Genomic DNA, 24,240 nt, shown 5'->3' with positions numbered 1-24,240 from the left:
AGCAGTTGAAGGCGAATAGCGGTCAGGCTTTCATAAGAATGGACCTCCAACTCAAAATACATTCGCAGCTCTCTCTCTCTCTAACGCCGCCAAAATGAAGCCAGATGTCCGTCATTCCGCAGAGGGCGCGAGGAAAACGAAGACGCAGGTTCCTCTCTTTTAGCTCCGCTTTCCGCTCTGCCCTCAGCTCTCCGCACCTTTCAGCCGTTTCGGCGGCACCGGGCTTCCGCAGTCTTCTCTTCACGCTCGGTTTTCTTCTGTCTGCCTCGTTATTACTGAATCCGCGACGGGAAGCAGTGCCTGGTGTCTGCAAGCGCGCCGGCGGGGAAGTGCGGGCGCGCTTTGCGAGGCAAAGGACAGACAGAAGCCTCGACGCGCGCCTGAAACCTCCTCTCCCCGACGAAACGCTAAGGCGTCTGACGCGCCTCGCGCGCTGGCTTCAGCAGCGCTCAAAGACACGATACAGCGCCGGCAGCGAGGCGACCACGCGCACCGTTCCGTCTTCAAAAAACCTGCAGGCAACAATAAAAACATCAGACAAGAACACAGCCGCTAGGAAGGTGTGAAGAAGCGGCGCGATCCGGAGCCGCGCCTCACACAGTTGTGAACAGGCGGAGGACAGAATAGAAAGAACGGCACCTGGAGAGACGCGCCACTGGCGACAGCAGGCTACGCGGAAAGACGCTGCGAAGGAGCAAAAGTCTGGCGAGCCCGCGGGTCGAGATGCACTCGCGCAGCGTTACGCTCTCTACGCTTCTTCGCTTTCCCGCGCACAAGCATGGCGCGCAGATTCCGGCTTGAGGGGAAAGCAACAAAATCCGAGAGCGCACGGGGAGCTAGGGTTCAGTGTGAAGTTTGTCAGACTCGCGCTCGGCGCCCTCTTGCCGAGCTCAGACTGCAGCTTTAAAAACGAGACAACTTACTTCCGCGGCACCGCGCACTTCCAGTAGCCGCGGAGCGCAGGCACGAAGTGACTTGCGAAGGCGTCGCGGACTTCCGCGCGGACGGCCAGCGCCGAAGAAGAGGAGGAAGAGGAGGCAGAAGAGGAGGGAGGAGGCACAGAGGAGAAGAATCGCGCGAGCGCTCGGGCGGCGTCGCGCAGGCACGAGGCCTCTTCGCTCCAGTCGACCTGAGCGCGCCACCCAGCCGCGCAGCCGGAAAGCGAAACGTTTGCAGGGAGCACCGAAATGCGAACCCGACAGAGAAGCGAGCCACAACAAACACACGTATTCCTCCAAACACGCAGGCGAGTGTCTAGGTAGAAAGATAAATCTGTAATTTTTTTCCAATTTTTTGCAAATATTACCCGGTCTCCGTACGCGAGGAGATGGATGCACTCGTGATCACCTGTATATGTTTTTAGATCAAAACATACGAATTTCTAGATCCTGATTACCACACCGTAGAAAAACGACCCCTGTGTGCACGGACAAAGGCGCCAAGCAGTAATCCACTACATTCGTTCTCCTCTACCGAGGAGAGAGGCAGGCCGCAGATGAGCTCACGTCAAGCGCCAGCTGCAGCAGCAGCTCGGGCAGGTGCTGGAAGGGGAAGTAGGATCCACAGGCGAGCGGCATAGTTTTTAGATACCAACGCGTCTTCGCGTCGGGTTCGAGCTCTGACGCGCTCTGCGGCGCGTCGCCCGTCTTTCGCCTCTTTGTCTTTTCTTCTCGGTCGTCATCGGGCGGCTCCGCCACGATGCCCACGCTGAAGTAGTCGCACAGCAGCAGGCGATGCCTGTGGAGGCGCGCGAAGGCCCGATCGACGGTCTCTTTCTCCGACTCAGAGGGCGAGCGAGCCGCGGAGGCAGAGGCAGAGGAGGCCGCGGCAGCTTGGTCTTCCCCCGCGCGCGCGCCCTCGATTGCACTTCTCATTTTCTCTCTTCGGCGCAGCGCCGCACGCAGCACCTTCTCCACGTCGAGAGCAGGACTCAGAAGGAGCGGCGGCAGGCGTCCGAGCCGCAGGAGAATCGACTGGAAGAGAAATTCTGAAAAGGCAACGCAATCAGCGCTACCGCTGCACCGTGTTGGACAGAATCGAGGAAGATTTGATCCTGCAGATGTTTTAAGAGACGTAGCGCAGCTCGGAGTCTAACCGTCGGATTCTCGTATTCGAAGATAATCTATCTCAAAAAGTGTGTCAAATTGCGCAGTCTCGTTTTCTGCGAGTCTCTCAAAGGCCCGACAGCCCGAGACAGGCGAGCGCGGCTCAGATGAAACGACGCGAAGCTGCCTGCCCTGCCTCTATCGCGCTCGCTCGTCTCTGCGTTGTAGCGTGGCTTGCATTTTAAAACTCCTTGACTTAAACTGAGGCGTTGAGTAGGTACAAAGTATACAAGAATTCATTACGCATTTGCGCATCGAAGTTGAGGCTATCAGTTATATACTTTAGGCGCCTACTTCCCGGACAAACTCTGACTAGGTAAACCAACCTGAGACCACAAAAGTATACGTGTGGTAAGATTGAGCGTGGACTACGAATCCCTTCGCAGAGTTTCCCGTTCCGTGGAGGCGGCTGCGTCTCTCTTCACCTGAGTGTCTGCTCGCCCCGCGGCTTCTTCCCCCGCCGCCGTTTCGCGTCGCTGGGCTGCCCACCGCCCAGACTGCACTTACCGCTCATCACGCGCTGGAGGTCAACCAAGAGGAGAAGTTCCTTGTGCTGAAGGAGGGCGTGTGTGTCGCTGACAGGTCCGACAAGAGAGGTCTGCGGCATCCAGGCGCCGCAGCCTGTGCGCGCGTGTCTCGCGTTTTCAGAGCGCCCCGAATTCGCTCTCTGCCGCGCGTCCGCCGGCGGCCCAGGCGCCTCGCCGCGGCGCTGACTCGCGCGAAGCAGCGCCTGAACAGAAGAGAGCATGAAGGCGTCGCTGGGGAACGCGCGCAGAACAACCTGATCCAGGGCGGGACGCGATTGAAAAAACGAAGTGCCTGACCTCGTCAAACGGCTGCACAAAGAAGCGGAAGACGCAGAAGAAGACGAAGAAGAGGAAGACGAAGAAGAGGAAGACGAAGGCGTGGCCTCGTCGCGGACCTCGCCCTCCGTCGCGGCAGCAGCGGCGCTCTCCTCAACGCCGCCCTCAGCCAGCGCCTCACGCGCTGTCGCAGACGAAGAGAGCGACGAAGAAGACAGAGAGGCCGCAGACGCAGCGGAAGAAGAGAGGGCCTTTGGCTGAATGGACGTGGAGCGTCCCGTGGCGATGAACGACTCCAGGCTCGTCTGGCGGAAGTCGGTGCGCACGCGCGTCGGCTTCAGTGCAGGTTTCTTCGCGGCCGCAGACGAGCTCTGTGACGGCAGGGGAGGACGCGAAGAGGAAGGGCTGACGCCGACTTCAGGCTTGGCTAGCACCTGCGCACTCCGCGTCTCCGCGCCCCCGTCAGCAGTCGCTGCGGGCGCCTCGCCTTCGCCCTCGCCCTGCGCCGGAGCGCCTCCGTACTTCGGAAGCGAACAGCCAGACGACGCACAGCAAGAAGAGAAAGAAGAAGACGAGTGAGAAGAATAATGAGAACAACAAGAGGACGAAGAGGACGTCGAGAGACAAGAGGAGGAGGAGGAGGAGGAGGAAAGCGCATCGCTGTCTGGCGACGTCCATGGCAAAACGAGCAGCCGCTGCGAAAGTCCCGAAATGGAGAGAGAGGACGCCGACGAGGACGAGGAAGAAGACGACGAGGCCGCAGAGAGGAGAGATTGCTCCTTAATCGACAAGCACCGCTGCGTCACGTCGAAGGTCTGCAGAGACGTCTGAGATCCCAGCATGTCCTGAAGGCACGCAGAAAAACCGTCAACATGCGAAGAGAGAGAAACCATCTGTTAGGTCGTTACAGAATGCAACTCAGCCTCACACACAGGCGAGAGCCGCAATCGGCTCAGAAGCACGACTCCTTCAGCGTGCCACGGGGATATGAATTTACCAAAAGAGGCGTGAGTCTCCGCAGCAGGGCGCGCACATGAGAAGGAAGTACCGAAGGCCTTGCGTCGCCACGCATGCGCGTCGCGCAGCTGAACTCTCCCGGCAGGCAGGAGGATATAAGACGACGGAGCAACACGCGGTTCCATACCGTATCTAGATATACATATGAGAATATATATATAGTTAGAAAGAAATGGAGCGCCGCTAAGGGTGCCAAGCGATGCGAGCAAACGACTGAGCGCGGCATGAGTGAGGGAAAGGCTTACGCGAAAATGGGTGCAGATGCGGGCAACGATGAAGTCCTCGTAGAGCAGCTGCACGCGCTGCTTCGTGGGGTGAACGTTTACGTCGACTAGCCACGCAGGGAGAGAGAGAGACAGGTAGATCCACGCCTTCAGACCGCGCGGCAGGAGCTCCTGATAGACGCTTTCCACGCCCTTTCTGCAGCGCGAAGCAGACACAGAGGCGCGGACACCAGTCCACACACGACAAGACATGCAAGGAATGCATCACAAACTCTTCATGACGCTCACGAAGCCGCCAAGGGTATTAAACGGCAGCAGCCGGTGAAGCGGAGCGCCCGCCGAGCTAACCAGTGACCCTTCGACGCCCGCGTGACGGCGGCAGATCTCACGAAGAAGAGCGGTAAAAGGGAAGGAGACACGTGTGCAGAGAAGCGACGCAGGGGAAGACACAGAGACACAGGCGGAGAAGGGCACACGCGCAGAGAAAAAAACCAACGCTCAACAGACGACAGAAACAAACAGCGACAAGCGTGAGCCCGTCAGCAGCGTTGGGAGACCCCATGGAGAGTAGGAGGGCGCACACAGTCGCGGCGAGAAGGAGCACACAGGTGTGGAGAAGCGGCAGAAAGAAGAGACAGCATACTTGAGAGATGGCGAGTCGACCAGCCGGTCGTTGATGAAGAGAATGAAGGTCCCTGGAGGCCTCACGCCTGCGGAAATTCGGATGGCGTACCCCCAGACCTTAACGATGCATGCCTTTCTGCCTTTTCTCTCGACATTGCGCTTTTCAGGCTCGGCCTCTCTTGCGGCGTCTTCTTCTGCCTCGCTGCTGCTTGCGGCGTCCCCCGGCGCGCCATCCGCCGCTTCGGATTCGATGCCTCCCTCATGCTTCGCCGCGCCCTCGCGCCGGCTGTTCGCTGCGTCGGCTGCGCCTGCAGCTTGCGGCGGCGCGAAGCGCCAGGCGGCTTGCGGCAGCGCGAAGGAGAAGTCTACCTTGACAACGTGCTTGCTCACCGAGGATCCGAAGGCGCGCTCAATCACCGCCAGCGCCCGCCCAGCCGCGCGGCTTTCGCGCTTCATATGCGCGAGCTCGCCTTCGTCCAGCGCACGCTCTTCTTCCTCCTCTCCTCCCTCCGCTTGACTTTCCCCCTTCTTCTCGTTCTTCCCGCCTTCGCCTGCAGAGGCGCCCTTAGCCTGGCGCAAAGCCTCGACCGGGGGCCGAGGCCATCCGGCGGTCGCGAGGTCAGCCTGCGTCTTGTCTTGTCGCTTGCAGGTGAACTTCACATGCGGGTTATCCAGCGCGTAGCGCGTGCAGAGTTCGAGGCACTTGGCATATTCCTCCTGAGGCCCGCCAAGCATCTTCCGCCGCTCAGGCAACGCGTGGAAAAGCTGCGACACCCGCAGCGTCGTGCCGCGACTGCGCGCCGCGACCGCCACCCCCGCCGGAAGCGCCTGCGCCGCAGCCGCCCGACAGCCCAACGAGCCGGTCTGCGAAGCAGCCTGCGGAGCGGCCTGCGAGAGGGGCAGGGCGGGGGTTACGCACTCTCCTTTGTCGTAGGCGCAGCGGTAGCCGTGCGGCAGCGAGGCGACGCGGGTGAGCACGTCGACGTGCCCAACGACGGAGAGGCTCGCGAGCGCCTCGCCGCGGAATCCAAAGGTCTGCATGGAACGTAGGTCCGCGAGGGAACGCAGTTTGCTGGTGGTGAAGCGCCGGCAGAGAATCGGCAGGTCTTCGGGGAAGATCCCAGAGCCGTCGTCGCTGACGGCGAGCGTCTTGAAGCCGCCTTGGTGCACCGTGACGGAGATGGAGGAGCTGCGCGCGTCGAGGCAGTTCTCCAGGAGCTCCTTCAGCGCCGACGACGGCCGCAGAACCACCTCGCCCGCCGCGATTCGCTGCACGACTGCGGGATCCAAGCGCCGGATGCGACGAGGAGCCCCCGACGCAGCAGCAGCAGCAGCAGGCGAAGGCGCCACGAGGGGCGCGCAGGCAGAGGCGACCGGCGAGTCAACCGCAGGCGCGGCCTGCAGCAGGGGGGGCGGCGCCTCCATGGCGCTCACGGGCGCCGGAGGAACGGACTTTGAGGCGGAGGAGAACGCTGGGAAGGAATGAAGAGGAAAGAAGAGAAAAGACGACGCAGAGGCGACGAAGAACACTCTGGTGGGCGCGGAAGGGACAGAGGGAAGGAAGGGCGGAGGGGCGAGGGACACGCGAAAGTGCGCAGCGGAAAGGCAAAGGGAGACGTTTGACAGGACAGACGCGAGCGCTAAAAGGAGCGGTGAGTGACTGCCGCGGCGTCGAAGTTGAGATCAACTGGACGCGACTGACGCCGCTGCAGAACAGAGGAGAGACAGCGGACGGCAGCAGATCAGAACGCGGATTCCAAGCGAGCAGATCCTTGCATTTTCAAGAGGGGACCTGACGGAGATGAGACATACGACATGTCGGGGCAAGACATGGCCGGAATCGAAGCAACTAGCCTACGTTTCTGTTCGGGCTGGCGCAGCGCGTGTGCATCTGACTCGTCAAGCGATTGTATAGCGACACAAATCCTACCAGGCTCCTTCTCACCGTGGTCTCCGCCATTCACACTTTTTTGCTTCGGCGATCCGGGGCCTTTTTGCTGTTCTTTAGCGCGGAAAGCATGTCTCGGCGGTCCTTGTCGCGGGCGCGGCAAAGCAGGCCTGCATGCGCGGGCATGGTTCATCGTGTTGGGTCCAGGAGTGCTGTTCTCCGGCCGGCGTCGTTCTTGACCGGTTTCCCACGGAAGGAAGGAACGCCATCGCCTTTGGGCTTGGAAAACGCGAAAGGGAGGGACCAGAAACGAGTTTTTTCGCTAAGCTTTGTTCTTGCGCGTGCATGCAAAGGTTGCGTTCGGGTGTAGCTACAGCGTGGAGCGACCGATCTTCACGCGAGCGGCCTTCAACTTGTTTGGCTCGCCCGCTGGCGGTGTCTCAATCCGTCTTCAATTGCTTAGCGGATAGCGCCCAGAGACTTTCCCGTGCTTCCGAGCATTGCGGATCCTTCGCACGATGCTGCCATCGGCATGCGTATTCCTTCGATGTGCGTGTGCACGCAGCAATCGACACATTCGTAGGGCTATCGGTAGCTAAGGATGATAGGTACGATACATAAGTAGATCACAAAGGTGTTTAAACTGCGTCGGAGTCGCACAGGCTCGCCTCTGCGTTCTAACTTGTATGCATGAATACGGGGGACTGTAGCTTTGCCAGCCCGGCCTACAGGGGGAAGACGCTTCACGCACATACGCGCAGTTATGTATGCTTACATATATATATCAATATATCGAACACTTCATATGTATATGAATATATCGAGCCATCAGGTTAATATGCTTTGGAGGCGAGAGACGAGAAAGGCAGGTGGAATGCGCAGGGGCGGGAGATGTGTCGGGCGGTGCCCTTCACGCGTGCTGGTGGTGGTGAAAAGCGCTAACTACCCACCTTAGACTCATGCATCCCGCGGGGCAAAAAGGAGGTTCTCTCTGCGTTTTCTATGTCCTATTCTTCTCGTTGGAAGCAAGTGTCATGTCTCGCGTTTTCTGCATCGTCAGAAAACAAAGCTGAAGCTGCAGCCTTGCTCGCCCTCCGAGCCGCTGACAGACAACACGCTAGTCGCAAGTGCGAGCTCCGTCGTCTTTTTAGAATACATTCATGTTTATGCATATTTTACAATGACAGATGCAGCCACGAAGAGGCATTCGTACACCAGCCCGCATTTGCAGAGTCGCGTAGATCTCGGATTTTCAGCGTTTGTGTGCAGAGGACAGCTTTGGCTGTATAAGCGCGACTACGAGGATAAACACATGTGCGCAAATATCATGTGTGCGCACAAATATGGAACTCCTGATATATGTGTGCATATATTCTCATGCATGTCCACACGGATATTTAGACATGTAAACACACACGTGCTACTCTCAATACATATGCACTTTTATATTTATACATGCAAGTTTCTGTGGACATACAGTAGAATGCATATGCATACCCCTGAACCGGGGAATGGACAGGCCGAGAACCAAATTTCCCCGCGCCTCCTTGCTTCAGCCTTCAGAGACAGCTTTACCTCCCGACTGACGCGAAATCCCCTGCGTGAGCCGATGCAGACAACGGAGAGCGGCAATGGGGCTGGAACAGAGAGGCCGCCACCGCAGCAGAATAAAACGCATCCGACAGATGCCAAAAACCACAGAAGGACGTCGACGAGACGACAAGCAGGCGACAAGAAGACAACCGAACACCGGCGCGGAGCGCGGACAAGCGAGAGAAGGGCGGCGGACCAAAGAAGCAGCAGCCCGCGAGTGGCTAGAAGAAGCAGTCTGCCGCTCGACACGCGGCCGGGGAGAGAAAGGAAGCGACACACCGGCAGCACCGAGGTTGGCTGACTCCGCTTGGAGATTCGCCTCAGTGCGTCGCCTGTCACTGCTGGCGACAGCCTTCTTCGAGTTCTTTGGAGTCGCTCGCGACCGGTGAGCGTTGTGTGCGTGTATCTGCACGCTGCGTCTCGCGTTTCTGCGGCGCGGCTGCCGCGGCTGCTGCCGCAGCTGCGGAGTCCGCCGCTTCGCCCTCAACGCTTTCGAGGAAGGCGAGAAGCTCCTGAGTGTTCAAAGCTCCCGCCAACAACTTTGTCAGCGGCTGCTCCAGAAGTTGCTTCAAGTCCCCCCCGCCCTCGTCCCCGCCGGCGCGGGTGTCGAGGGCCTCCACGAAGGCCAGAAACTCCTCCATCATTTTGCTGTCTTCTTCACCTTCGCCGCCCGCAGCTGCGTCGACTCCCTTGTCTCCATTCTTCGCTTTTCTGTCCACGTCATCCTCGCGTCTTCGCTGTCCTTCTGTCCCTTCCCCTCTCGCGCCTCGACGGACCTCGCCTTCCGGCGATGTGCCGTCGGCTTCTGCGGCCGCGCGGCTCGCCTCTCCGCAGCTCAGTCGCTCGCGCGCCTGTGGCGGGAAGGAAAAGACCCCGGCTCCTGAAGCGGAGGCCGAAGGGGGTGCACACGCTGACGCCAGAGACGAAGAGGAAGAAGAAGAAGAAGCTCGGCACGACGACGACGCTGAGGAGGCAGACGCGGCCGAGGAGGCGGACGAGTCGGAGGGAGGGTTGCCCTGCTTGCTCTCCGCCTCGTGAGCGAGTTTCTGCTCTGTCCTCTCTCGGCGCTCAGGTTCGGTCTCCTTTCTCGCGTTTTTTTCATCCTTGACGGCCTCGCCCTCGTCTCTGCAGCGGCTTTGTGAAACCAACTCTCGCGGCGCACCTTCCACATCGCTCGCTGAGCCCTGGCCGTTTGTCGCCAGCTTCTCCCTCTCCTCAGAAGGTTTTCGAAAGCTATCCTTCTGTGTGTTCCGCGGCGTTTCGCGCTTGAGCGAGGCCGCATCCAGCGGCGCCTCTCCGTCTGCGCGTCCAAGCTTCGCGGCGCCGCGAGGGCCGTTTGCAGGCGGCTCTTCTGGAGCCGCTTTCGCTGAGGCCTCGCTCTTTGGCTCCGGTTCGGGTCCGAGGCTCAGCCTCGCCATCACCTCCTCCGGCGGCTCGCCGTAGGCGTCGAGCTCGCTGAGCAGCACTTGCACGTGACCCAGCTTCCCCAGCAGCGGCAGAGACTGCGCGACAGACGCGAGCGAAAACGCAGACGCCGACGGAGTGTCCCGCGAGGCGGAAGGGACTGGCGAGCTCGAAGCGGCCGCGACAGGAACCACAGAGGACGAGGAGGCCGCGGGGAACGGGAGCATGCCCTGACCAGTCGAGGCGTGTGGGGGTCGATGGCAACCGGCGCCATTTGCTTCCTTTGCCTCTCCATCTGGCACGTGAGAGCCCGCCTCTCCGCTGTCTTCTGCCTCTCTCCCCTGCGACGCTCGTTCTTCCTTCGGCTCAGCGCCTAACTGCCGCGAATCTTTCTCGCGGCTCTCCTGTGGTGCACACAGCGCCACGAGCTGTCGATACACCTGAATCTGTCGCACGTAGCGCATGCGATCTTCTTCCTCGAGTCTGCTTCCCTCGCGCTCGAGCCAAGGCTCGAACACTTGAAGCAAGAGCCAGAAGGGCTCGCCGATGGCGAGAAACAGGAGATCTGCGCTGCCGCCTTCTTCGCCTCGTCCGCCCAGGAGTCCTGCCAGCCAGTCGTCTTCACCGGGCTCTGTCTGGTCTCCTTTCTCCGCGTCCTTGCCTGCTGCATGCGCCGCGCTGTCCTCTCTGCGCCTCTCTCCGGCGGGCCTCTCTGGTTTTTGCTCCCAAGGGAAAAGGAACTTCCTCCAGCCTGTGTTCTTCGCGTCCGTTCCTTCCGCTCCGCCCCTTCCAGGCTCCTCTTCGCGTACGTCCTTCGCGTGCGCGTCTCCCTCGCCTTTCTGCTTACCTTCGAGGAGGCGCAAAGCAGCTTCGAGAAGCGCGGACATCTCCGCGAATTCGTCCTTTCCGTCTGGCGGCCGCTCAGAAGACGCTGTCCGCGCGGCCGCCGAGCGCGTCTGCGGCGCTGCGCAAGGCTCCTCTCCCCGTCCTCCTCCGGTCCCGCCGCCTCTTGCCCCCCGCTGGCTCGCAGGAAGACGAGGAGTCTTCGCGCCCTCGGGCGCCGAAGCCGGAAGGGACAGCGAGGCCGCGTGGGCGGCGAGCCCAGCGAGGCAGGACAACAGCGAATCGACAGACGCTTCTGAAGAGCCAAGGGCGCGCAATGCGCTCTTCGCCGCCGCCGCGGCCGCCGGCGAAGTGCAGGCAGACGCGGAGGACGTGAGCGGACACCCGTGCGGCGCCGGGAGAGAAGAGGCGTCTGTGCAAGAGGAGAAAACTGCCGGCGAAGAGGAAGAAGAGGAGAGGGCAGAAGCAAGAGCAGAAGAAAGCGCAGATGACGAAAGCGGCGGCAGAGGGAGAGGAGGGGGCGCGGAGCCGAGAGGACTGCAGGGCGAGTTCGGCGGCGTCGTCGGGTAGCACCCAGCTTCAGGGAAGGCGACCTTTTCGGCGCCTTCAGACGCGTTTTCGTCCTCCCCCTGGTGCGCGTCCGCTGACAAGAGCGACGCCCACGCGGGGCCGCGAAGGCGCTCCAAGGAAGGCCTCTCTGCACACGAACTTGACTGGCACGAACGTGCGTCGGTCTCCGGTGTACTTCCAGAGAGCGCACTCGACACAGAAGCCGAGGAGAAGGGGGGCGAGACGCGCGCGGCAGGTAACAGCACCGCCGCAGACGCAGCAGAAAGGCTGGAAGAAGCGAGAATGGTAGACGGGGACGCGGCGGAGGCCGTGGAGCGTGAAGGGCCTGAGAAAGCGCTCGACTGAGAGTCTTCGAAGAACCCCGCTTCCGCGACAAGCGCCTCAATCGAAGCTGCGAGGGCGGACGAAAGCGGAAGGAAAGACGGCGTCGCAGGCGTGTTCGCGTCTTCGAAGTCACAGGGGTGCTTTGCTGCGCGGCTTGAGGCCTCTGCAAGCGCCGCAGCCCCGTTCCCGCGTCCTTCTGCACCTCTTCCGCCCTCGACTGCGTCTGCCGCAGGCGCCACGCCTGTGTCCCTCCGTAGCCTCGCGTTCGTCTCCTCCCGGTCGCGCAGCACCTGCGACACTTTCGCCGTGGAGGATGCGGCGGAGACGGCAGAAAATGAGAGCGCCCCTGCCCGCGGCGCGTGACGCTCTTCGGAGTCCTGCGCCGCGCTGGGTGTCTGTCTGGTGCGGGTCGACGGAGGCACAGGAGGAGGCGGAGGCGCGCGCTGCGGCGGCTCAGGCTTCGAGTCGAGGCTCCCTGGGTCGCTCGTGGCGGGCGGCCTGCGGAGTGAAGCGGACACGACGGAGGAGAAGGAGAAGGCCTGATCAAAATCTGCAAGCGTGTCCGCGATGAGGTCGTCTAGCGAACACCAGCCCTCGAAGGCGTTTTCCTTCTCGCCCACGAGGCCCTGTGCGCTGCGCGCCGGCTGCGCAAACGACGAGGGAGCAAACGCTGCAGAGGAGCTCATCGTGGACGCGCGGACGGCAGTAAGTCGAAACGGCGAAGCCCGGAGGACAGGGCCGCTGGTTTAGATTCAGAGAGATCGACGCGCGGCGAAAGGCTCGCAGCAGGAAGCGATCCAGAGAGAGGTCTCCCGGCGCTTGAGAGAATATCGGGGAAGATAGAGTCAGCGCAGGGGAGAGCGGCGAACATAGAGTTGGAGATGAGCAGATACGGAAGAGCATGTGACGGCAAACCCGCAGGTGTCAAGGAGGCCAGCACAAGAGGCACCGCGGAAACGGAGTAAAGACAACGCGAGTCGAGAGGCACAGACTTGACTGTGGGAAAGGGCCGCTGAGGGGTCCAGTCGCGGCAGACTGAGCACACCTGCCTCGACACAAAGTCTGACAGGGCGCGGCTGCAGAGAAGAGCGTCACAAGAGTGAGTCAAGGCGTAATGGCGTATTCTGTCGCACACCGTGAACAGGAAGCGCACATAATTTTCACAAATGGGTGGTGCATCGACACGCCTGTCGCCAGCCGACGGCAAGGCGACCGCCGCTGCAGCAGAGAGGTGGAGGCCGCAGAAGGGTGGAAACGAAGAGAGGAAAAGACCAAAGCAAAGAGTGGAGGCGCAGGGGTGGCGGAGGCTGCAGAGCGCCGCACAAAACCCGCGGGCGAGGTGCGAGCGCCGAGCCAGTCGCAACGCTGAGCCGCCTCCTGAAGGCGAGATCCAGAATTGGAAAGCAAGAAAGCAGAGAGCGAATTCCCAGACGAGGTGCCGTTAAACCCCGCACAGCGCAGAGACAGCCTGGAAAAAACGCCAGAGAACCACCAGACTTCCGCGGTTGATTCGGCGCGACGAGCGAAGCGCCCTCAAAGTCTCGCTTCGAGTTCGGCTAGAACGCGTTCGCCGCGAGGAAAGGAACAAAACAAAACTGAAGGCTCTGAGACGCACACTGCGTGCGGCCATCGACCTCGACGCCGCGGTCGTGCAGGAGAAGCGTGTGGGAAATCGGTTTTCCCGCGGAAGCTTCGAGGCTCGACGCACGAGACGAGAGCCAAAAAACGCGAGTGACCTTTCCCTCCTCTCCGCGCAGCGCGCAAAGGGAGCGGTGTCTCGCGACCCCCCCCCTCCCCGCAAGAGCGAAAAAAAGACGCTCCCCACCCACCGGGTCAATGGGCGCTTCTCGAGTGTTTGAGGAAGAAAGGCGAGGGGAAAACGGCGGCAAAATGTGGCAAAAGCGAAGCAAAACACGCGCGACGGGCGGCGCGCGACATCGCTCGACTGCGACACCTGTGGGATTGGCGCGAAGTGACCTCAGAGAAAATGTCTCCTGACTTCCCACCCAACGCAGCTGCGACGCACACAACTGAGAAATACGAAAAATGTCGATGGGTTCCGAACAGATTCGCGCCTCGCCTTCCTCCCGCCAACTCTTAGAAGGAGCCGCGAGAGAGCTCGGCTTTCTCGCGGCGTCTTCAAAACGCTGCACGCGGAGTAACGCCGAGGGAAGTCGCGGCGAAGCTGACTGACTCTGGGTTTAGGGTAAAGGCTGCGCTTTGTAAAAACCTACCAAAGAATAGAAGTCACAGCAGACTGTCCGTTCGCGCGGAGCTGTGGACGCGCTTTCAGGGCGAAACGGCATTTGCTTCACTCGTCTTTTCCGCACACGGAGGCTGCGACAGAGGCCGTCCTAGACCCTAAACCGTAAAATCAGCGAGCGTAGATTGTGTCCTTTGCAGTCGGCGCTCGCCTGTTTGTGTGGTCTGTTTGTCAGCACCATTTTTTCTTGTTCTGTTCATGTCAGTCATGTTAAGTGCGTTACACAGTCAAGATGATAGCTGTTGTGGGCACACAACCAACTGAACACGATGTAGTAATATAACAAAGCTAATCAGGGTCACGTTGTACCATTCTTGGCATGAAAATGTGTGGTTATATGGAGCGCGGATCCTTTCTATCTGAAAACATAGACTTTGCGTGAAAGCAGAGTCTTCCCGTGGCGCGCCTCAAACGATACGGAGAGTCTATATCTCGGAGTTTGCCCTGTTGCCGTTCTGGCTCGCGGATAAAAAGGCAAACGCTTTTTTTCGGTGCGCGTCGTCCGGTCATCCAACGGCAGACACTTTTTGAATCTTCTTGAAGGCTCAGCAACTGACACGCAGCTTCAATCCAGTCGAGGCACGCCTTTCGCGGGAGAGGAAGGCTTCCGCACGCGCCGGGGACTCGGTAGTCCGCGAATATGCAACCTACCTACTCGGTGTGTATCTGTTTGACAACGCATCTACAGCGCCAACGAGAAGCTGATATGCCTCGTATGCATGCATAGGCCGTTTTTCCTCACGACGCGCGTCTACGGTTATATCTCGATAGTCGACGAAGTTCGCAGCGTGCCCTACGGCGCCGCCGGCTGCACTGCATGTGGGAAAGGCGGGGAGGGGGGACTCCGCTTCAGGGTTTCTCAGTGCACGGACGACATAGCTCCTGATGCATGCATGCGTCCGCATACGCATATCTATTACGCGCTTGCAGGCCTCGCTTGCTGAGGGGACGAGGGCGAGGTGGAAAAAAGCCTGCCACGCAGATCTGTCTCGTTCGCCTCGTTGATGCAGAAGTCATCTGATCACAACAGAAGCCAAGCTTCGATTATCCTTACGAAAAGGGGAGCCCTCTCAAATGCAGAAGGTATGGCTCAATCGGTGCTGCACCTCTCCACAATCGATTAGCTCGCAAACTCATACCAAGCGGCTGGCGCAGACATGCGCCTTCCGGCGGACATTGAAGACTTTCTGATGAAGCAGGCCAGCAGTTGTCCCAACATGGAGGCGGCAGGTCCTTCCCGAAGCCAACCGAGCAAATTCGACGCATGCAGACAGATGACCTGCAGAGCTCGTAGAACGTGACAGGATTTAATCCAACCTACCCACTTCCGGAAGTGCAAGTAAATGATGCCGAGAGAACTGCGCATATTCAGATGCATTCTCAGTCGTCACAGTTGGACGAGGTTAGCGATGTGGCTGTCCCGCTCCTTAGGCAAGTACAGACAGGTCCTCATGCACATGCACTAATGTGACATATTTTATGAATCTATGGAGAGAAAAAGTGGACGATAGAGACAGCTGCTACCTAGCGATTTCAGCGCCAGCGTCCCGTGATTGGCGGGATCTGCGCATCGACTCCATCGAGCGAAGATGGTAAGAAAACAGGTCTAGAGGGAGTCTGCTGAGAGCGGCAAGCTGCGAGACTCGCAGTGGCGCGCGGAAAATGAAGTGAGGCCGAAAAATCGGGGCTTCTCGTGTCCGTAGACGGATGTCGACTTTGCGGGCGCCAAGTGTGCAGGATCGCATACAGATACAAACACATACACGCATACATACAGAAATACAAAGATACCTACCTATACATCCGTATACACAGACATATATATATATATATATATATATATGCTCACACATGCGTCCACGAATACCGGATAGCTGTAAGCCTCGGCATGCCTGGGGCAGCCCCTGCTTTGGTCTGCGTGTCTTGGGTTGACGAAAACTACTTGCTGAAATCCTGTGCAGTGTGGTGTCGTTAGTGTCTCCGCGAAGTGATGCACATCGTGCCGTCCGAGAGGGTTCCTTACACGGGATTCTGTAGGTCGATGCAGAGAAGCATTTGAAGGCAAGCGGCAAGATAAATGTGCTTCAGACACGCAAGAGAGACATACTTCTCCAGAGACACCACCGTGTCCTACGCGGCCTCGCAAGGTAGCCGTTGTGCCTGCATATCGACAACTAAGGAGCAGTTAAGGCGATGATAACTGGTTTGGGGATCTTCACCTTGCGCGCGGACAGAGTCCATGCAGGGAAGTCCTGGATTCACAGGCAGAAAGGCCAGAAGTGCTCTTGTTCGTCCACGGCGCCTTCCGTGCTGTGTCGCGTCTTCGCGCATGCAGCCCTCCAGGCCGCTCGGTGTCGCTGGTGTGCGGCGCAGATTGAAAACCCTGGGCCTGCGGCGAGCGCTCGATTTCCTCAAGCCTCCGTTTGCGAGGCGAAGGTTTCTCCGCCGCCACATTTGCGCATCGCCGGAGGGCAGTCGTGGCGACTTTTTTGCACGCGAGCTCCCCTTTACATCGACGCGGTCACGCTGCGCAAGCCCGAGCCGCAGGGCATGTCGGCCGCCCAGAGTCATTGGCAGGCAGCATGCGCGAGGAAATACGCGCATCTGTGCATGTCTTGCCTGTGTAGTGGGTTCTTTAGGCATCGCCAGCCTAAACAAGTGGAGTCGGTTTCGTCTCCTCCGAGCCGCGCTCCTGGCAGCTGCTCCCTCTCCTTTCGCCGGCCGAAGTCGTTTGGCGTCTGTGCGCATGCGCCGGCAGCAGGCCTCAAGGAGACGGCGCACTGCGTTGCGTGCGCTCTCTAACGAGTTTCGGGAGGCGCTGCGTCCGGTGCGTCGTCTTTCCATTGCAGAAGCGCGGCACCTTCGCCGAGCATCGCTTTCCTCCGCTTTTACTCTGCATGCGACTCTCCCGACGGTGGCCCGTTTTGCCGCGCGCGCGCCGGGCGGAGCGGCGTAGATGAGGCGCGCGCAGAGGAACAGAGAGCGGTTTTCCATCGAGGCAAGAAAACCGCGCAGGAGAGAATGGGAGCGCCGATAGCCTTCACGAGGATAATGCAGAAAGGACATGCAAAGGCGGCTTTCTGCTAGTCCGGAACTCCGCCGGCGGCCTCGACAGTCTCGCCTGCGCGCTCCTCCCCTCTTCTTCGCTCTTCCTCTCTTTCCTCGCAGTTCGTGAAGAGGACGCTTCTTCGTCGTCTTTTGCGGATCTTCAGGCCGATGAGGCGTCTCTCTCGGGTTCGCGTGTGTGCGCGCCTCGTGAGAAAACCCAATATTCAACTCTGGCGGGGAGAGTCTGAATGATCTCTCGACCGCGGTCTTTGACTCGTCGCCACGCTGAGACTTCCCCGTATCCTCCAGCCGCGCGTCTGAGGCCACGCCGGTAGTCTCGTTTCTCTCTTTTGTTGTATGCTTCCCCTTCGCCTGCCTCGATGGCATTCTCTCCTTCCGCGTCGTGCTCGCTTCGTTCGTCATCTGGTTCCCTCGCTCTCCGCGCGCCTCGCGGAGGAGGCAGAGCCGTTCTTTCGCTTTTGCCTGCCTCTGCATGCGGAGGCGTCCCCTCGGCCGGTGTCTCTGCATTTCGCGGCGGCACGTCGTCTTCCCTGACTTTTCGCCCTCTCTCACAGTCGACTGTCGACTCACTGCTGCTCTCCCCCTCTTTTCTGCGGAAAACGTGCAAATGTCGTCTCTCTTCACTTCGCCCGTCGCCTCGCTGCAGTCTATTACCTACACACACGCTCAAGGGGCCTCCGCTGAAGCTGCTCGCGCGTAGGGTTTGCGAGTGTCTCTGGGGCAGTCCTTGGTCTTCGTCTTTCGGTCTCCTGTGTCTGCTGCTTCTTCTCCAGTCCGTCCTGCACACTTCTCCTTCTCTGCGCCGTCCAGGGCACTTTCTCGCTTCTTCTGTGGCGTCGACTACTCAGTTTGCTCCGTCAGCGTCGCCACCCCTGTCGACTCTATCTCCGCGGCCTTTCTTCTCTGCTGTCTCCTTCCTCCTTCCGCCTCTCTGCCTCGGAGTGTCGCGGCTCTCTTCGCCTCTCTTCTTCGCTTCTTCTGCCGGTCCTGCGCTCTCTCTGCTCGCCACCCTCGCGCCGGCCGCCGCAGCCGGTGTCTCGCTTTCTCCCGTATCGGGATCCCCTTCGACCTTGCGGCGACCTCGCTCAGATCTGTCTTCTCTGGCGTCGCCATCCGCCGCGCCTTCTTGTCCTGAGGCGGTGCCCTTCTCATCCTCGCGCCCTCCTCACGCGGCGGCCGTCGCCTCCTCTCTTCCGCGCCTCTCTGCTGGGTTATCTTCGCGCGTCGGGGAGTCATCTGGTGCGTCCTGGCGTCGCTGGCGAGCTCCCGTCGCGTCTGCAGGCGCCCGCCACCTTCTGGGCGGTCTCCGTTGCCTCACCTTCGCAGCGCCGCTTGCTTTTCAGCAGCCTCCGCAGCCAGGCAGGCGACTCTGGGACTCCGCAGGGCACACGTGGGAGTCTCTCTCCGCCTCTCGAGAGGGACCAATCCGCTCGCAGGGGCAGGGCGCAGAGGCCTGGCAACGCGCGCTGATTCCCAGGCATCTGCCGCCGCTACTCTTCTTGCAGACGACATGGCCGCAATTAGCGTCTCTGGCGACTTCGCGCGTTGTTTCTGCGCCGTCTGTCTTCCTTTCTTCCTCCTCTCCCTGCGAGGACCTGCGGCGCGCGCCTGCGTCTCTCTTTTCTTCTTGTCGCCAGCGCGCCTCTCCCCGAGTCTCTCCGCCCCCGAGCGCCGGAGAGATCGCTGGCGCCTGCGGCGAGGACCCGCGCGGGCGGTCGGCAGCGCCGCTCTTCGCGTCCTTCTTCAGCGCCTTCTTCTCCTCGGTCAAGGAAAAGGCAGCGCAGCGCGCGGCGGAGGGCGACGAGGCGCGTGAAGCAGCGAAGCCAGGAGCCGCGGAGCGCGAGGCGGGGAGGGCGAACTCAGCAGCAGAGAGTGAAAGAGGCGCGCGCGCGATAGACGCGGAAGACAGCTGGAGCTTCACGCAGGCGCAGAGGAAAGGAGAGCGACCTGAGGGCTCCCCTGGCGCGAGCGCGAACGGCGAAGCGAGCCGCGAGCCTCCTGCACAAACAGCAGCAGAGCGAAAAGGCGAAGAAAGCGAAGAGTCGCCTCAGCACCCCGCAGGGGATGAGCGCAAGACGCGAAGGAGACCGTGGAACTACGGGCGTCCCTGGTCCGACGAAATTCGCAAAAAAATTGCAGAGAGGTAAAGTTTCTGGCGCCTCGCCTCTGTCTCCTTCACTCAGCCTGTGGAACACGCCTTCCTTTCACACAGCGACCCCACGCTCAGGAGACAGCTCTCCTCGCCCGCAGGCGTCTCACAACTTCTGGTTTGTTCTGCGGTGAAGCTGGGCTGAGAGATGGCCACGGGTGACGCCTTCGCTGCAGACGAAGCTGCGTCTGCTTTTCTTCTTTCGCGTTGCTGAATTGGCTGTCTCTTTGCCTGCTCTGCTGCTGCTGTCTCTGCAGGACGCGGGACGCCATGCAGCGCCTCAAGGCGGAGAAGGACGCGCAGAAGAAACCGGGCGAAGAAAGCCAGGCTCCCAGCTCAGCCTCTTCGGGCGTCCGCGTAAGACAAAAAATGTAAAAACACCCGAAAAAACCGAAAAACCCTCTCGCGGGGAAACGCGAAGCTGCCGGTCGTCCGCGCGTCTGTCTTCTGGTTGAGGGAAGCGGTAGAGAGGAAGGAGAAGCGCCGTGAGGGAAGCGAAGGGCAACGGGGTTCTCCAGCGCGGCCCACTGCGGCAGGAAGACTTCTTGAACGCACTGAAAAGATGCAGCGACGCGCACAGAGGATGCTCGCCCTCGATAGAGAAAAGAGAGTGAAGGCCGGGATGTGACAAAGGGGGAGGACGCAGAGACGGGAGCGGCGTTAAGATGATCCCTTCTGTGCGGAAGAGGCATCTCATACAGGCGGACTTGTGACGGCGGCAATCTCTGAGCGACTCGGACTGCGAAACGGCGCACATCGAGCTAACATTTTTGCCGTGAAACTGAAGTCCACTTCTGCTGGGGTTGTATATTTTGTACTTCTTGCGGCAGAAGTTTATCTCAGGCAGGTTTGATAAGCCAAAGTTTAACCTGATTCACCATTTTGTACCTGCGCTGTGTGGGCCTGGTGACTTGAACGAATATTCTTGTTCATGGGGCCTCTTCGTCCAAGTAGATGCCATAGAGAACGTGCGACAACTCAGTCAAACCCGGAAGTTGTTTGTAGCAACGTGACAGCCCTCTCGTAACTGGAGTAATTTCATGGTTTTAGTGAGTTGTTTTCTCTTTTCAGGCGTCGCTGTCTCCTACGGCCAGGCAGAAGCTCTCCGAGCGCCTGCGAGCCCGCTGGAGAGATCCCGAGGCGCGCCTGAAGCTCCTTCAGCTGGGAAGACAAGTGAGTAACATGGAGCTCGTCTGCGCGTTGCGCGTGTGTGCAGAATCGCGCGTGTCTGTCGGGGAGGGGCTTTCCCGCCTGTATCAACATATGCGCAGGCCGTGCCGCCTTCGAAGATCTCCGGATGGAAGGGTCCAACCGGTCACGCGCACAGAGTCTTCGGGCGTGGGCCCGCAACTACTTATTTATTCAGTGACGCACGCGGTCGAAAGTGCATGCCGTTGCGCACATGTGTAGTCGCGCATGCATGCACGATGTCTGGACAGCGGGCTAGCAGTGGCACGCGTCTCTCCACTTCTGCCGCAGCGCGCGCAAAAGGAGGAGGACGCGAGAAAGGAAGGGATGCGCCAAGAGAGCCCAAGGTGCCGCAGCGTGGGTTGCTGGCTGGGACAGCCTCTGGACGCTGCGTAGGCGACGCTGCGAGAGCCGAAGGAGGGAGTGCCCTAGCCTCAAAAAGCAATCCAGTGAACACTGAGACAACTACGTAGACTTGTGTGCACGTCTGCAGACACATCTCCGCTTTACCACACCGTGAAAAGAGCGTGCGGAGGCCGGTATGCATGTATATAGTTCTTTGCAGATATATATGTATATATATATATATATATATATATATATGTATGTACTTATGTATGTATGTACGTATGTATGTATGCACGTATGTATGTATGCACGTATGAATGTATTTACACGTACGTGCATGTATCTATGAGGCTGTGCAGCGTTCAGAACTGGGGAATGAGGGCGAAGCGCGGCTATCGAGACGTCCTCTGTTTTCCGCGTTTTTGTCATTCAGAGACGGCAGTCTGCGGCCACGCGCGCGGCTATCGCGCAGAGCGTGCGGAGACGATGGAGGGAGGACTCTGCGTACGCAGAGAGAGTCCGCCAGGCGCAGGCGAAGGTACTCAGAAGCACACGCTTATCTCTTGCCTCCGGCTCCCACGATTCTCTGAATGCAGCGAAGAGAGACCTGAGCGCACAGCCTCTTGAAACACGCGCGCGCACGCTGCCAACGCGTGCTTTGTTATCTTCTGGCGAGGCACTGCCTTCTATGTTGTCATGTTAACCAAATGCGTTCATCGGCATTCGTATTTCGTTGACACACTGGTAACATACATACTGACAAACGACCGGTGTTGGTGGCGACCGTGTCTGCAGCGCCGCTCTGCGGCGCGCAGGCGAGGCGGAGTCGCGCGCCCCCGCCCTGGTTCCGCGCATGCCGCACACGGGCAGAACGCAGCAAACGTTACACAGACCTAGAAAGGTTCCATCGACGCGTGTGAGGGGACTCAAAGCCTACGCGCACCTGCACTAAACCCTCAAGGGTGAGGGGAGGCGCGGAAGCTGAGGGGCGCGCCTGCCTCGCGTTTGCGTCGTGGCGTTTCTGAGACGGGAGAGAAGCCTGAAGCTCGCTTTGGTGTGCGTGTGCGCAGGTGAACGCCAGCGGAGAAAAGCGGAAGAAGATTTCTGACACGCTGAAGCGCCTCGTGAGTGACCTTGACGCCTGCCGCGCCCGCTTGCGCAGTCCACGTCTTCCGACGCAGTGGCGTACTCAGCGGCGTCCGCCAAGCGATGCCGGCGTCTGTCCCGCGCGGCTGCGTGTGCGACTGTTGTCCATGCTGCTTTCTCCCTCGCACCTCAGCTGAGTTCGTGAGGGCGCAGGCGCCCGCCAGAGCCTGCAGCGTGTGCCCGCAGTCGTCTGTCGCGTTCTTGCGGGAAGCCCCGGGCTTCTGCAGGCGACGGAGAGGCGCTGAGGCTGCGGAGACGCGAGTTGATTATCCGCAGCGAACTGCGACGACGCAGTCCAGCGGGCACCATCGTTGCCGTGTGCAACATGAAGCGCGCGGTAGCAAGCGTATCCGTCCGCTGCTGCCACGTCGAGGCGTGCATCTGCAGAGTCAAGATTAGCATGTTTGTCTTTCCCTAACCCTGCCTGCGATTGGCACAAATACACACACTCCGGCATATGCGTATCATCTGTGGCAGATTCGCCTTTTTGCTATGCATCAAGTGTGGGGACAGAGGATGTTACGTGTGCGTGGTCTGTGGGAATCTCCACTCTTTTGCACACGAAGTAGGCCCGGTGCTCGGTGCGCTGTTCAGAGGATTTCTGTCTTGGCATGTTTGTTGAATTTTTTGTTTTTGCGCTTTAGTGGAAGGACGAAGCTTTCCGCCAGCGCATGAAAACTACTCGGCGACCCTACACCGAGGAGCGCCGCCGGGCTCTGAGCGCCAAGATCACGTAAGCGCAGACTTCTGCTCTCCACTCTGTCTTCTCGCGCCCGCGTTCTCTCTCCTGTTGCTCCCTTGTGTCTCTGCCGCCTTTCCATCGTCGCATCCTGCTTTCCTCATGCATCCATTTTTGCTCGTATTTTTCTGTTCTCGTTTCCTTTTTCCAATTCGCCCTGCGCGCGTAGATTCGATTCGAGCTCGTGATGCGGTCTTGCTTCGTTCCTACCTGCGTCTGCGACTGTCCTTTCGTCTGTGCCATTGCTTCTCGCAAGTAAGGTCTTCTCTGTCTCTCTCTGTGGCGTTATTGTGTCCCACAGTGTAAGCGACTCTCCGAAGAGACCTGGTGCGCTCGCTTGGTTCGTGCCCGTTCAGTTTCGTTTATTTTCCTTTTCCTGTTTATTCCGTTTTTTTAGCGCCATGTGGGCAGACCACGGCGAGTACCGCAGTCGCACGATAGACGCCATTCGCTCGCGGTTCGATCGCCTGAGAGAGGAAGAAGGCCTTGCCTCTTCACGAAAGGCGCGAGGCAGCCGGAGCCCGACGCAGGGAGCCTTTTCGCGTCTCGCGTCTCGCCACGCGTCGGTAAGCAGCGTCATGCGCCGGCGATTTCTCAATGCTCGCGCGCCCCCCGCCCTTCACGTCTCTCCTTTCCATGCGCGAGCCTCGCATTCCCCATTGCGTCGCCTCGCTTTCGTCGATGTGTCGTTTGTATGCCCCTGCTTGCCTCAGCTGAATTCGCCCTCTTCTCTGCTCAGGCGCGGTAGCCCTTTCTATGTGCTTTACCCGCCTGATGTATCGCCCTTGACTTCTGCACCCGCCGCTCGGTTCTCGCTCGCTGTCCGCCCTCGCTGTCACTGCTGCGCCCTCTTCCCTGTTGCATGTTTCCGTCAGTTTCTCATCGTCGTTGTGGGCACTGGCGCCGGTGCTTCTTTTTTTGTGTGGGACCCTGTGGCTCGTTTTTCTTCGTGCTTTCCTCATTCTTTCCGCTGCTTTCTTGGGGGATGCGTGCAGAGCGGGTCGCGGGCGCCAGATCTGCTCAGCCTCTTGGGTGTTAAACAGGTGAGTTGCAGCCGCTAGCCAGCGCGAGCCGTATTTCCGCACCCCCTGGCGAGCGTCCACCAAGAGCTCTTTGGAGATAAAGATATAGGAATAGATATTAGCTTAGATAGATTAGATATAGAAGAGTAGCCAGATGATACAGATAGATAAATATACACATACATCGCTAGATAGATACAGAGAGAGGAAGACGACAGAAAGGTAAATTAATGTAGGGGTAGATAGTTAGAGAGACACGAATAATGCAAAAGGCGTACCTTTTGTAAAGCAGTGGACAGGGAAATAGAACTAAATAGGACAAAGGGGTGACGTTTCGACACCAGGCCGCTTGCGTCACCTCTCGCTGTGTTTTTATCTATCGTTGCCGAGGGAGGCGAAGCTCGTGTCGCTTTGGCATTTGCGGCGTAGATCGGTCGTCAAAAAAAATCTTTTATTTTTTTTGCTATTTCCTCACTGAACCATGCTTCGAGCAGTGTTGCGTGTCTCCGCCTGAACACTGCACCCAGAGGAAACTTTTTCCCTTGCAGCCCCCTCACTCTCAGCGCCAAGAGTTCTGGCAACGCATGTACCAAAAATTGTTGAGTGAAGAGACCGAAGGTGAAAGAGACGCGGCTGTGGACGAAGAAAACGGAGCAAGGCGAGGAAGCGAAATGCGGGAGGCCCATCTTTTAGAGATGTCGTGTTAGTTTCGTTTTGCCTCAAGGCACCTTCAGACGGTTCTCTCGGGAAACTAGACTCCCGTTGACGTAAGAATTTGAGATCATGTGCGGAAGCTATGATCCTGCGCCGCGCCAATCAACGTGTCGGAACCTGGTTTGGCTTTTGTCGTATGTTCATGTGATTTTGCGACTCGCACTACATTCACAGATGACGTTAGAGCGTCGTTAGAAATCCGTGAGT

At 59.3% G+C, this 24,240-nt stretch overlaps 3 protein-coding genes across 3 annotated transcripts; 1 reads left to right on the top strand and 2 right to left on the bottom strand.

Moving 5' to 3' along the window:
* Positions 1–439: 439 nt before the first annotated feature.
* On the bottom strand, positions 440–6,198 carry BESB_049410 (uncharacterized protein; the record flags this gene model as incomplete). Its single annotated transcript, XM_029363392.1, has 6 exons — positions 440–512; positions 924–1,129; positions 1,506–1,987; positions 2,613–3,753; positions 4,171–4,345; positions 4,793–6,198. The coding sequence occupies 6 exons, from the start codon at positions 6,196–6,198 to the stop codon at positions 440–442; spliced, it is 3,483 nt and encodes a 1,160-aa protein (XP_029220758.1).
* Positions 6,199–8,589: 2,391 nt separating this feature from the next.
* Positions 8,590–12,081, bottom strand: BESB_049400 (uncharacterized protein; the record flags this gene model as incomplete). The annotated part of the gene is made up of 1 exon (XM_029363391.1): positions 8,590–12,081. The coding sequence occupies one exon, from the start codon at positions 12,079–12,081 to the stop codon at positions 8,590–8,592; it is 3,492 nt and encodes a 1,163-aa protein (XP_029220757.1).
* Positions 12,082–17,086: 5,005 nt separating this feature from the next.
* On the top strand, positions 17,087–24,026 carry BESB_049390 (uncharacterized protein; the record flags this gene model as incomplete). Its single annotated transcript, XM_029363390.1, has 9 exons — positions 17,087–18,870; positions 19,134–19,233; positions 19,948–20,049; positions 20,846–20,950; positions 21,483–21,536; positions 22,203–22,291; positions 22,695–22,863; positions 23,293–23,340; positions 23,868–24,026. The coding sequence occupies 9 exons, from the start codon at positions 17,087–17,089 to the stop codon at positions 24,024–24,026; spliced, it is 2,610 nt and encodes an 869-aa protein (XP_029220756.1).
* Positions 24,027–24,240: the final 214 nt, after the last annotated feature.

This window comes from Besnoitia besnoiti, chromosome III (genome assembly GCF_002563875.1).
Source record: "Besnoitia besnoiti strain Bb-Ger1 chromosome III, whole genome shotgun sequence".
NCBI classification, from domain to species: domain Eukaryota; phylum Apicomplexa; class Conoidasida; order Eucoccidiorida; family Sarcocystidae; genus Besnoitia; species Besnoitia besnoiti.
Note: the sequence above shows the minus strand (reverse complement) of the source record. Positions and strands in the feature narration are given on the sequence as shown.